At 40.0% G+C, this 12,866-nt stretch overlaps 1 protein-coding gene across 3 annotated transcripts in view; it reads left to right on the top strand.

The window, feature by feature from the left end:
* ATP6V1H (ATPase H+ transporting V1 subunit H) overlaps positions 1-12,866 on the top strand; it is a 109,594-nt gene that overhangs the window by 22,082 nt on the left and 74,646 nt on the right. For 2 of the 3 annotated variants that reach the window (XM_043601071.1, XM_043601073.1), the window contains exon 7: positions 1,852-1,905. The exons of the other annotated variant lie outside the window; for it this stretch is intronic. In XM_043601071.1, coding sequence (XP_043457006.1) covers positions 1,852-1,905 — 54 coding nt within the window. The remainder of the gene's footprint in view (positions 1-1,851; positions 1,906-12,866) is intronic. 3 annotated transcript variants of the gene reach the window in all.

Here is a 12,866-nt window from a genome sequence, read left to right as displayed (position 1 = left end):
ACACGATGACATTTTCCTTGGGTTTATTTTTTTGTCTTATCGTTGTTTGCCTTTTTGGGGAAGTTTAATTAATTGCCTTTTATATTTGGACAGGGATATTTTGGAGTGTCTTGAACACGATTAATTATTTTTTATATCAGTAGCATAAATTTTAAGTCTTTTTGGCTTAATTTTTAAAAGTATTTTTTCTAAGAGCCACAGATTGGCAAGTTTTACTGAGTTTGTGAGGTATTTAAAAAACACACTTAGAACACGAAAAATAGGGAACACGAAAAATAGGTGTGCAAGGATCAGATTTTAAATTTCTAAGCGTATGGCATTTGGGATCCGAACGCTTAAGCTTCCCCTCTCCCCTCCCTTTTTTTTTTCTTTTTTGAAATTAGTCCTTCCTTTGAACAAACTTTATTTGTTTTAGCGTTAGCTTTATGGTGATGATAATGAGGCTCTATTGTAACTGGATTCATAAAATGAAAATTGGTAGGAAGAATGTATACAGCAGTTTGCCACTAACATTTTGGGTTGCTTCATGCTAGATTTTTCCTCGCAAGAATAACATTTATACCATGCCTCGCAGATGATTTGTCGCTTCTGGAATGATTACGGTTATAACTGTGTCCAGGAAATATCCTTATCATCGCTAGTGGAAGCAAAATATTTCAGTGTCTAGAACAGTTTTCATTAGAACTAAGCTTCTTGGTATTAGATGAATGCTTTTCTTTATCTTTCTGGTGCATTCTTTTTTATCACCTAGTCTTTGGCTTTCTTTGGTTATGGTATCGCGTTTCTGCTCTGCACGTCCTGCTACGAGGTGACTCTTCAGAGTGCCAGGCCCCGTCTGGCTTTGCTTCTCAGAGTCTGGTCACTCCTTCTGCTAGGATCTGAACTGCATTGTCTTTCTTGCCACGGGCAGACACTTCTTCCACAGCCTTCTATCAGGGTCCAATTACCGACTTCTTGTTTAAAGAATGAAACAGGATTATTTGGGATTCTATTTGCTACTTTGCTTAAATGTCATGTGATGGCACTGTATCTGGAAGGTCTCTTCTTTTCTATCGTCGTTAGTGTTTTCTCTCTCATAAAAAGGACCACAGTTTCATAATTTTAATAGAAATAACATTTTCAAAAGTCCAGAATAGTTGCAAGTTTGGGTTTTTGGTTGACTTCATAGTGACATTTAGGAACTTTTTCTCTTTTGGTAGTTTAAGCATCGTAGATAGGTTGGAGGGCTTCATGCCTGGCATTTAGTACATAATAAATAAAATTGGTTTGAATAAAACTGAATAAAAATATCCTTTCAGAAATTCATTACCACTTTTCTCTTGCACATTTAGCTTTTGACCTTCTACCTTTCCTTTAGTCATTTCTGTAAGTCATTTAGACATTATGTAACGTGTGAATTTCTGATTGTCATTATAAACTTACTAGCATTGCTATGGATAATCTAATTTTAAGTTCTGTGTAGTATCTTCCCATTAATTAGGCACCTGTTTTGAAAGCATTGCCACAGAAAAGAGTGTAGGTAGTTCAGCTTAAGACAATCATCTTACCTGAAAATCAGTTCAATAAGTAAATCCTGAGATTGGAAATTTGCACCAGCTTCACTTAATGAAATTTAGCTGGAGCTTAGTATTCAGTTTATTATTGTTCCTTTTTTAATTATTAAGTTATCTGGGAGAGTGTAATATTTAGAGTATTTCATGTCGCCCCCATGCTTTTTATTAGCTGATGATATTCCATTAAGTAGGGTTAAGAAAAAAATTATGAAATTTGCTTAGCTCCCTTTTGTAAGCTGATAAATTCAGATAAAAATTAAAAACAAAACTAAGTAATAAGTTATTTATTTCGTAATAGAAACTGCGTGGTAGCGGTGTCGCTGTTGAAACAGGAACAGTCTCTTCAAGTGATGTAAGTATATTCCTTCTTAATTCACTGGCCTCCTAACACCATGAACATAAGTTATTTTGAGTCATTTAAAATTTTAACAATGTTTTCTAGCTCCGCAAATGTACATCTGTGGATTTGATATCGCCTCCGGTTAGGGTAGTAGCATTGTAAAAATCGTATGTGTGTGTACATAGGCACACGCACACCATTTATAAATATTTATGGTCTCTTGGGAGACTGGAGACTTGTTCTTCCTTGCTGCTCTTCTTTTCGGGTCACTTCATCTCAGACCTGAGAATGAAAGCAAGAGTCTGAATTCAGATCCACAACTGGAGTGAATAATTGTAAAGTTGCTGATGTCGAGCTTCAGTTGTCTGATAACCTCTCCAATATCTGTCTAACGGATACGTGAACAGTATGTCAAGCAGTGGAAAACAGTTCAGTGATGGCTTTGAAACTCGTTACTTGCACTGTGTTTCTCAAGGCTTTATGTAGGGCTACATGGTGGCCAGAACCCCCACCAGCCCCCTTGTTTTTTTTGGCCAAACTCTCCCCACATTTTTGTAGAGCCAAAAGGTTAGAGGTTGAAATGAATCCCGTCTCCCCAAGTTTCCTTCTTGATTAGAATTATCTTCCCCACTTGGGAACAGCTTATCTTTGTTGCACTCAGAATAGCTCAAGAACAGGCAATGAGTTTGGACAAGTAAGGGCCGGCCTGAGTAGAGCCGGTTGAGACAAAGGGAAAAAGAAACTTAGAAATGTAGGTGAGGCGCGTCTGTCTTCATTTGTTGGAAATATATCTGGGGAATTGGAAAAAGTCTTTAGAGGACAGTGTCTACAACCTGCCTATAGTACCTAAATGAAGCTCTGTGGAAGCCATCTAATGTTCCTACTGATTACCAATACGCCCATAATCTGCATGGGATGTGTTTGTGTGCCCTGAGACTGTAGATGGTTGCGGAACCCATTTTCAAAGCCAAGAGCAGGGCTTCTCTTGGGGCATGGGTTGAAGGATTTGACAAGTAGCATGTTAGGCCAGAAAATAGCTGTTAGCCTTCTGAAATGGAATCAGAACAAGGTGAGCAATCTTGTGGTCAGAGTGGGCTAATAAGCAGGTGCTAGGTTAGAAGTCCAGATATTCCGCCATAAGCGCATGTTTAAATTGAGAGTCTTTATGACTTGAATTTCTGCCAGTTTGAACTTTTGAAAAGTTATTTAATTCATGTGTTAGACTTACTGGTAAGTTTTTTTAAAGGTGTTTTCAGAATCATGTATCTTACAAACTTACTTGCTTGTTAATGTGTTTGTAACTTATTAAAGCTTACATAATGAGTTGCAGGCTCTGGTGACATGCATTCTCATTTTGTTCTTTTCTGTCCAGTGTATTGGGGGAAAAGAACTAATTAATTCAGTTGGCAGCATATTAGTCAAAGTGGTTTACCTGGTAGACTCCTCTCCATCCCTGCCTAACAGAATTAGCATCGGGTAATTGTGAGTGAGGAAAAGAAGGCCTTTGATTTTGACCTTTTTCCCTTTCATACCCTTCAAACTTGAGCACACTTGCTGTCTCTTCCTGAAAGTTCCTACTTTTTCAGATGGCTATCAGTTTGGAAGGCAGACTTTACTAAGTTGAGCATAAGGTGTTAAGCTTTCGTCTGCTACTTGCATTTTAATAGGGGAATCTGGGTTGGTAACTAATGTTTATTGAGCTCTTACTATGTGTTCAGTACTGCTTTGCTCATTGGGCATCTACATCTCTTTGATATTCACGCTCCCTCTCGGATGTAGGTCTTACCGTAAGCCACACTGTATAGATGTGAACAGTGAGGCTGCACGGAATGGCAGCACCGTCTTGCCCAAAGTCATTCAGCTAATGAGTGACAAAAACCCCGAAGAAAGGAATTGCTTGCCAAGGGAATTCCTTTTGAGGCAGTGGAAGGGGAATTGGGTCTGGGGGCATCCTCCACGTTGCAGAGCCTGCTCAGACTTGTAAAAATATGGGTAGTATATCTTAAAATCCCTTTAGGTTTTCTGAGCATAGAAAAGGTTTGGGAAATTGCATTACATGATATTGCCACTTGATGTCAGTATAAAACACAAGTTTTACACTTCAAAATGTGAACTACGAATGATCTAATAGTCTTCTCTCTTAAAATGGCCACGGAAGCCTCATCTTGAGTTATAAGTGGGTTATTACAAACATTTTTGTTTAAATGGCATCACATAAGTGGGCTTGCCTTAGAATGCATTATGTTGTTTTTTCCCAAATATGAAAATGTTAACCAACATCAGATCTTACACACTCACCTTCTTAAACTGTTTGGTTCTTTACTGGCTCTTGAAAGTGAGTACTCAGTCTTCTGTCCTTCTGAGGGAGCCACACAAGCCATGGAAGTTGGTTGGTGCTGATGTCCTGATAAAAAGGCACATACTGTGATCTGTCACGAACGGCAAGACTTAGAAGGAATCTGGGAATTTCGTGTTTGTTTGCTCGTTTTCTTTTCCCTCTGTCTGCCTTCACTTGCACCCGTGTGTGAGGGAGCAGGGTGACTTCTCATTTGGTCCTGATCTCTGGCCATTTTGTTGTAGATCCAGTTTAGCATTAGTTATTGCTAGATGAACATTGTTTCACTGATGGGAGTAAGTAACTGCAGGAAGTTGATGTGTTCTCCTTATTCCTTATTTCATCTTGCCTTTTAACGTTCTGGATCCATTCTGTCCACCCGAACTGTCCATGATGATGGAACTGGCCATTGTGGGAGCCACCGTGTGGCTCTCGAGCACTCGGAAATGCGGCAAGCGCGACTAAGAAAGTAAATTTTCAATTTTATTTAGTTTGTTAACTTTTTTATCGAAGTATATATCACATACCATAAAATCCACCCATCTGCGCAGTTCAGGAGGTTTTAGTATATTTACAGAGTTGTGCAGCCATTACCACAATCTAATTTTATAACATTTCAACCCCTCAGAAAGAAACCGTGTACACGTTAATAGTCATTCTTCATTCCTGTTCCTTGCTCCCACCCTCTAGCAAACACCAGTCTACTTTCTGCCTCTCTCTTCCTCTTCTGGCCGTTTCATAAAATTAGAGCGTACAGGCCGCGGTTGTCTGTGACTGGCTTCTTTCACTTAATGTAATGTTTTCAAGATTCATGCATGTTTTAACACATATTTATAATATTTGAGAATGAGAGAAACGAAATTTAGGTTTTTTTTTTTCGGCTTTTGGCAAGATTTCTTAAATTGTCTTCGGTGGTGGTTCTAATATCCTCATTAATATGAAATTCGTTTTACTCTTGTAATTTAATGCTGTGCCCATGTGACACTTTTCAGTCTTCCGCAAGAGGTAGAGTACTCGGTTTAGTTCTTCACCGCTTCATTGTTGAGCACATCAGAAGTATCCCCGAGTAGCTGAAATGAGTCAGGAATTCCCGTGTCACGAATCCATACGGTTTGGGCCTCTTAATTTAACTGCGGTCTGCTCTAGCTGGTGAGTCGTGAGGTCTGTGAGGACCCAAAGTAATTCACAAAGGATGTCTGTGTAAGTTTGACCTGAAGCGGATCTTGGAGGATTTTCATTGTTCAATTGCCTTTTATCTTCCTGCCACCAAATTAATACATCTTACTACACACTGGGGACCCTTAAAATGTATGCACAGAATGAACGTTAAGGAGGGAAGATAAGAATCTGTGCGTTTTGTTTCTCTGATCATATTTTTGGAAGGATTATCCAGAGGTATATTCTGGCAGTACAAAAGAAAATTGAGTGGTAAGGTATTTCAGTACAAGACTTCCTTGTACAAATCATTGTCAAAGCATAGCAATGATTACAACAATAAGTAATCTAATCCTGTACGTTAGATGTGTTCTTGGAAGTTGTATACAAAGCAATAATTTATAAAGTAATATTTTCTCAAGTTCATAATGATTTTTCTGCATAGTAAGGAATCTCGTTGGATGACTAAGCAAATTAGGTTGAAAGCAATGCTTGAAGGAGGTTGAGAAATTTGTAAATTAATAGTGAATTGTGTTTTTTTGGTAAAACTTAAGTCTAAGACTAAATTATCTCAATTTGGGCATTAATTTAATCTAGGTATTTTATGAGTATTGACTAGAAGGTCTTTTTGCGTAAGCCAACTTCAAGAGGATTTTTGCCCTTCTGTATTTTAGTTCCTGCATATGAGGTAATAAAAATATACCTTACCATTGTTTTGCGCCTTGCAGAACTGATGTGAGTTCAGATTTGAGTAGCAGATGTTTTCCTTGTAATTTGTTAGGGCTGATATTTCCCTTTATTGATGATAAAACAGTTTTGAAGAGTTTAAGTGATTTGCCAAAGATAATTTGGCAAAATTCTTGATAGGCAAAGCCTCTCCCCTTTTCCTTTCCTTCCTTTGTCTTTTTTCTTTTCTTTCTTTCTTTTTTTTTTTTAAATTATGTCTTAACTTACACAAAGTAAAATACACAGATTTTAAATGTTCAGCTAAAAGAATTGAAATGTCACATGTCCTCGTACTCAGCACTTCCTTTGGCTCAACTCTTACCAAGGTTGTGGTTATCATGGAACCTTGTACCATAGATTGATTTTGCCTAATCTTGAACTCTGTTGTATTGGAATTGTATTCAGTATGAACTCTTACGTATCTGAATTCACTTGCCAATATTGTGCCAATGAAATTCATTCATATTGCATTTAGCAGTGATTCATTCTTTTTTTTTTTTTTAAGTTTATTTATTTTGAGAGGAAGAGGGAGAGGGAGAAAGGAAGAGAGAGAATGAGCAGAGGAGGGGCAGAGAAAGTGGGAGAGAGAGAGAGAATCCCAAGCAAGCTCTGTGCTCCATACTGAGCCTGATCCCACGACCCTGAGATCGTTACCTGAGCTGAAATCAAGAGTTGGATGCTTAACAGACTGAGCCACCTAGGTGCCCCTAGCAGTGATTCACTCTTTTTATTGCTGTGTAGGAATCTATTAAATGAATATTTTCTATTCTCTTGTTAATGGATATTTGGGTTATTTCTAGTTTTGGGCTGTTGTGAGTAATCTTGCTGTGAACATTCTTGTACATGTCTTTTGGTAGATGTAATCACTGGAATCACTTATGTCTGGAACACTTAATTCTAGGATGGAATTGCTGGGTTGTAAAGTATATATAAATTAAGTAGATACTGCCCATCCGTGTTCTAAATCAATTTACGTATCTGTCAACAGAGAATGAGAATTCCAGTCGTTCCATTTCCTTACTGACATTTGGCATTGTGTTGTGTTATTTCTTAAAGCGAACGTCTGTGATAGAGTTAAAAATCACACACATAGGTGCACATACTCGTTTTTAGTTCTATGAGGAAGAATTCATGTAATTGTTATGAAGCATTAAATACTTTTCGGACTGTTGAAATGGGCAGTCCTCCATTTCATGTAAAACTGGCTTCTGGAATTTATTTCATTCAATTTTGTGTTTGAAAAGTTCAACTTAGTGCTTCACCAGGTCTGCTCTGGTGTACATTTCACTGTCTGTGGGACAGATGCCTTTTACTGCAATACAGACGTGTTATTTCAAGTGCCCATGATTCCAGGATTTAAGTGAATATTATCTTTGCTCTTTCTTATTTAGTCTGTACTTAAATCCCAGCATTATAGGGGGGCACCTGGGTGGCTCAGTCGGTTGAGTGTCCGACTTTGGCTCAGGTCATGATATCGCGGTTTGTAGGTTCGAGCCCCGCGTCGGGCTCTGTACCGACAGCTCAGATCCTGGAGCCTGCTTCGGATTCTGTGTCTCCTTCTCTCTGCCCCTCTCCCACTTGTGCTCTGTCTCTGTCTCTCAAAAATAAGTAAACGTAAAAAAAAATAAAATTAAATCCCAGCATTATGAAGATTAATATTAAAAATGTATCTATAAACATTTTATAACAGTTTACTTGGTACAATCTCACCGTAGTTTTTATGTTTATCTTTTGTTGCCAATTTACTTTGTAACTCCTCAGTTTTCAAATTAGCTTGTAAATCTGCAGAGTATGGATCCCTGAGACCATATTTGCCAGGAAGGTGAATTTTATCTGTTGCTGTTTTCCCTTTGCTGTGATTATTCCACCACGATGTAGGAGAGTTTGCATTTCAGCGACATTGGAAAATTTACCCAAGTGATATTCTCTTACATGTGTTGAGAAGTAAACCTATTTCTCTATACCAGTGAGGTTTGCTGCAGTGAGAGGGCTTGTTGTGGCCAATTCTCAGCCCGGGATGTCTGGTGTAGCACAGAGAACTCTAGCTTAAGCATAAGAGAGTGGACTCCTAGTGCCAATCCAAGATTAACTCGCTATTTTAATTTCAACAAATTATATCACCTTTTTAAGCCTCATTTTGAAAAATTGGTATCATAGTATTTCCCTTTTATTTTTAATTTTAATTTTTGTTTGAAGGGGCTTTGAAAAATACATGGGTTAATAAATTGTTTTTATTAAAAATTCTTAATTTATTTTTTGACAGTTTTTTTTTTTAAGTTTACTTATTTATTTTGAGAAAGAAAGAGAGACAGTACAGGGGAGGGCTAGCAAAACCCAACATGGGGCTCTATCCCATGAACTGTGACACCATGACCTGAGCCAAAATTACCTGGCTTAACTGACTAAGCCACGCAGGCGCCCCTACCTTAGCAATTTAAATGGCAACTATTATCTGCCTAAGTGAGTGCTTTTATCATAAATATTTTCTAGTAAAATAGGATGATATAAGGTGCAGCCAGAATTGACTAGCAATTCATATTAGTTCTTAAATTGAGATAAAAGAAAATACTAGACAATTTCATAAGATCCATACTACCAAACAGATTCAGTTTTGGCTCCAAAAGGAAATAGAATAATAGTGCTATGTTGTATGTATTTCTGCAGTATTGTTATCAGCATAATATTTTGGCCAAACTTTCAGTTACTGAACCATCTCTGTTAGAGCCCCATTCATTTGGAATTTGTGTAAGATAGGACGTTTGTTTGTATTTCTCGTTTGTTCGTTCAATCAAGAAATAGGTATTGAGGTACCTGGGTGGCTCAGTCGGTTAAGCATCTGACTCTTGATTTCGGCTCAGGTCATGATCTCATGGTTTGTGAGCTCGAGCCCCGTGTTAGGCTCTGTGCTGACAGTGTGGAGCCTGCTTGGGATTCTCTCTCTCCCTCTCTCTTCTGCTTGCTTGCTCTCTCTCTCTCTCTCTCTCTCTCTCAAAATAAATAAACTTAAAACAAAGAACCATGTATTGAGTGCCAACAGGTACAGTGCATGGTTCTGAAAGAGTAGCACTGAACAGGATGGGCAGGACTCCTGGCTTCACAGGCCTTCATTTTACTCAGGGAGGACAGCATTAGACAAGTTAATTAGGCTCTTTGATTATTTTAGTACCCTTGTGGCAAGGCTTGTAGGAAAGGAGCACGGGTCCACGAGGGGGCGGGGGGGGGTGGTCTCATCTGGGGCCAGTTTGCTCAGGCTTCCTGAGGAAGCAGGGGATAAGCCTGCGCCTCCAGTGGAGGGAAGCGTGTGGAGAACATCGCAGGGGAGGGAGAGCAGGTGGGGAGATGAGGCAGGTCCAGGACATTCAGGGCCTTAGGGATCACAGAGGGCTTTAGAACTTCTCCTTGGCAGGGGAAAGAAGCCACGGAAGCATATTAAGAGGGGGAGTCACATGGCACAGAGCAGCCACGGGAAGGAGGCCAGCCTGGCACCGGGCCTGGTAAGCAGTGCTTACCAGAGCGTCAGCACTGCTCCCTCGATGGCTGCACGCCTTGCTTGTTTACTTTCCTGGGCTTCTGTCACTTGTCTCCTCAGCAGCAGGTGCCTCCAGAGATCCTGTGTAACAGAATGGAATTGCTGGGTTGTAAGGTATATGTAAGTTTAGTAGATGTTGCCAATCAGTGTTAAGTCAATGTACAGCTCCATCAACAAAGTATGAGAATTTCCACATCTCCCTCTCTGCATTTCCTGTTTCCTTTTCTTTTTTTTTTTTTTAATTTTTTTTTTTTAATTTTTTTTTTTCAACGTTTATTTGTTTTTGGGACCGAGAGAGACAGAGCATGAACGGGGGAGGGGCAGAGAGAGAGGGAGACACAGAATCGGAAACAGGTTCCAGGCTCTGAGCCATCAGCCCAGAGCCTAATGCGGGGCTCGAACTCCCGGACCGCGAGATCGTGACCTGGCTGAAGTCGGACGCTTAACCGACTGCGCCACCCAGGCGCCCCTCCTGTTTCCTTTTCTTAACAGTATTTTTGTTGCATTGGATTTGTCAGATTCCAGTGCGCTCTGTAATTTACTGTGTGTGTGTGTGTGTGTGTGTGTGTGTGTGTGTGTGTACTTTTCCTCTTTCTGCATTGGACTGTAAACTCCCTGATGGAAGGGATTGTGGTCTATTTGTTCATGGTCATGTGTCCAGTGCAAGAACAGTGTCTTGCACATAGAAGGCACTCAGTAAATACCTGTTGAATGAATATTGAGTATAGACCTGTAGAGTCTTTCTGGGGAATAGTTGAGAACTTAGAAAGATGGAGGCCTTATGTCCCTTACTAGTTTCTGACCGTGCAGGCAATCTGAGGTTGTAGCTGTCAAGCAGTTTTTCTACAACTCCAAGGGCAAATGGGCTTCTTCGTCTTTGGTTGGATTCTAAGGACAAATACATGTGAAAATAAAGTGGAATCCCTTCTGCTTATCAGATAATATAAGCAACCAAATAGACGCTGTTGAATTAGGGAATACTTCTTCAAAGTTGAGAGAGCACAGGGGGGTTAAAATCTTTATGTAAATGGTTAAAAATGCAGTAGATCTCTATGTATAAGATTAAATGGAAAAAGAAACTTGTAAGTGAAAGTTATAGTATAATCTTATTTTTTTTTTCAAAAAAGAACGTATAATGCATAGAAACTTGCTACAGTATTACACAGAATATCTACTAACAGTGATTACATCGTAGGAATGGTACTGAGGGATGAGAAGAGGGATGTTTTCTTTCATGCTTGTTCTGTATTGATTGAATTTTTAATCCTAAATATGTGCAAAGAATTTCATGTAAAATTCAGGTCGATACAAGTCATATTAATACACAAATATTAATGAGATTCTGTACTATTTGTCTAGTTTCTAACTGTACCTAGTACCCGGAAGCAGCTTACATAGTGATGGTGCCTGTCACCCTTGGGTGTTCCAAGCATGGGGTCAGGAAAGGTCAGCTGGAAAAGCGAGGCTCTGGTACTGCTCCAAGGGACGGCACGGAGATCTCTTTCTTGTTTGATTCTCTCTTGTGGCATTTCTGTGTGGAAGGAGCAATCTTTGATTACCTCAAACACTGCTTCATCAGCGTCTGTGATGGTGGTTTGTGATAACATCCTGCAAGATAGACTGTTTCTCTGCCTTTCGCTTCTTGTTCAGTTTGTCTTTGTTTGAAATCTTTTGACATTTCAGGGTTTCCTAATTAGCAACTGCAGCTTTTTCAAGAATACTTTTTATTTATTTATTTTTAAGTTTACTTATTTATTTTGAGAGGCAGGGAGGAGCAGAGAGAGAGGAGGGGGAGGAGAGAATGAATCCCAAGCAGGTTCTGCACTGTTAACATGGAGCCTGATGTGGGACTTGATCCCACGAACCATGAGATCGATCATGATCTGAGCTGGAATCAGGAGTCAGATGTTTAACTACTGAGCCACTCAGGTGCCCTGAGAATACTTTTTAATGTCCTGATAGAATCGGAAATGCTAGCAGAAAGAAAAATATATACAGCAGGAAGATCAAGATTGTGTTCACATTGAACCGTATGGAGGACAGTTGTACATTTCTATAATTATCACAGAAATCAGCTTAAGGGAAATGACAGTATGGAATTTGGGGGCTTCTATATTTTGTCCTTTTTTAAAGAAACAGTATCTTGGTAGGCAGAAAACTAAAATCACTTCACTTGGACAAAATATATGTTAAAACTTCAGGTTCTTGGGTGCCTGGGTGGCTCGGTCTGTTAAGCATCCGACTTTGGCTCAGGTCATGATCTCATAGTTCATGGGTTCGACCCCACATCAGGCTCTGTGCTGACGGCTCAGAGCCTGGAGCCTGCTTCGGATGCTGTGTCTCCCTCTCTCTGCCCCTCCCCAGCTTGCATTCTGTCTCTCTGTCTCTCAAAAATAAATAAACATTGAAGAAAAAAAATTTTTTTAACTTCACGTTCTGCTTTTTTCCTCTTAAAGCCAAATGGCGTGCATGTGTGCGCGCCCCCCCCCCCCAATACTCACACAAAGGGCAAGAATAGAGTTTTATGTGTGGCACAAGGAAGCAATTAATTCCATCTGGAGAAATGAGAATACAGTAGTAGATGCAGAAGCAGATATGTATTGAATATTGAATGACGGATACCACCGAAAACTCTTTCGTACATGAACTAATGAAGTTATACCCACATTCCATGGGATTTGTCCTGTTATCACCATTTTATAGGTAGGAAGCTCATTCAAGGTCACGTGGCTTGTAAGTGGCTGAGTGTGATGGGCTGGCGCGAGAGCCTTTGTTCCTCACGCTCATGCTGTGTATTACCGCCTTCCGTTCATGGCGGAGGAGTTAACAGTTGGTCTAAGACTTGGCAGCAGGTGAGCCAATGCAGACGGAGAAGAGAATGGGGAGAGAGCTGTGCAGTCAGTAGTCGGAGGTAGAGGTCTGGTTCTCAGGTGAAAGTAACTGTAGAAACTCTTAAGGTCACTGGTGATCCAAGCATTATTATTGTCATTATTAGTGGGTGATAAGATACAAAAGTAAAAATTTGGTGACGATTCTTTTAAGGAACGTTTCTGGGGGCGCCTGGGTGGCTCAGTCGGTTAAGCGGCCGACTTCGGCTCAGGTCATGATCTCTCGGTCCGTGAGTTCGAGCCCCGCGTTGGGCTCTGTGCTGACAGCTCAGAGCCTGGAGCCTGTTTCCGATTCTGTGTCTCCCTCTCTCTGGCCCTCCCCTGTTCATGCTCTGTCTCT

Source organism: Prionailurus bengalensis, chromosome F2 (assembly GCF_016509475.1).
Source record: "Prionailurus bengalensis isolate Pbe53 chromosome F2, Fcat_Pben_1.1_paternal_pri, whole genome shotgun sequence".
NCBI lineage: Eukaryota > Metazoa > Chordata > Mammalia > Carnivora > Felidae > Prionailurus > Prionailurus bengalensis.
The sequence above is the reverse complement of the archived record's forward strand: the minus strand, read 5'-3'. Positions and strand labels throughout refer to the sequence as shown.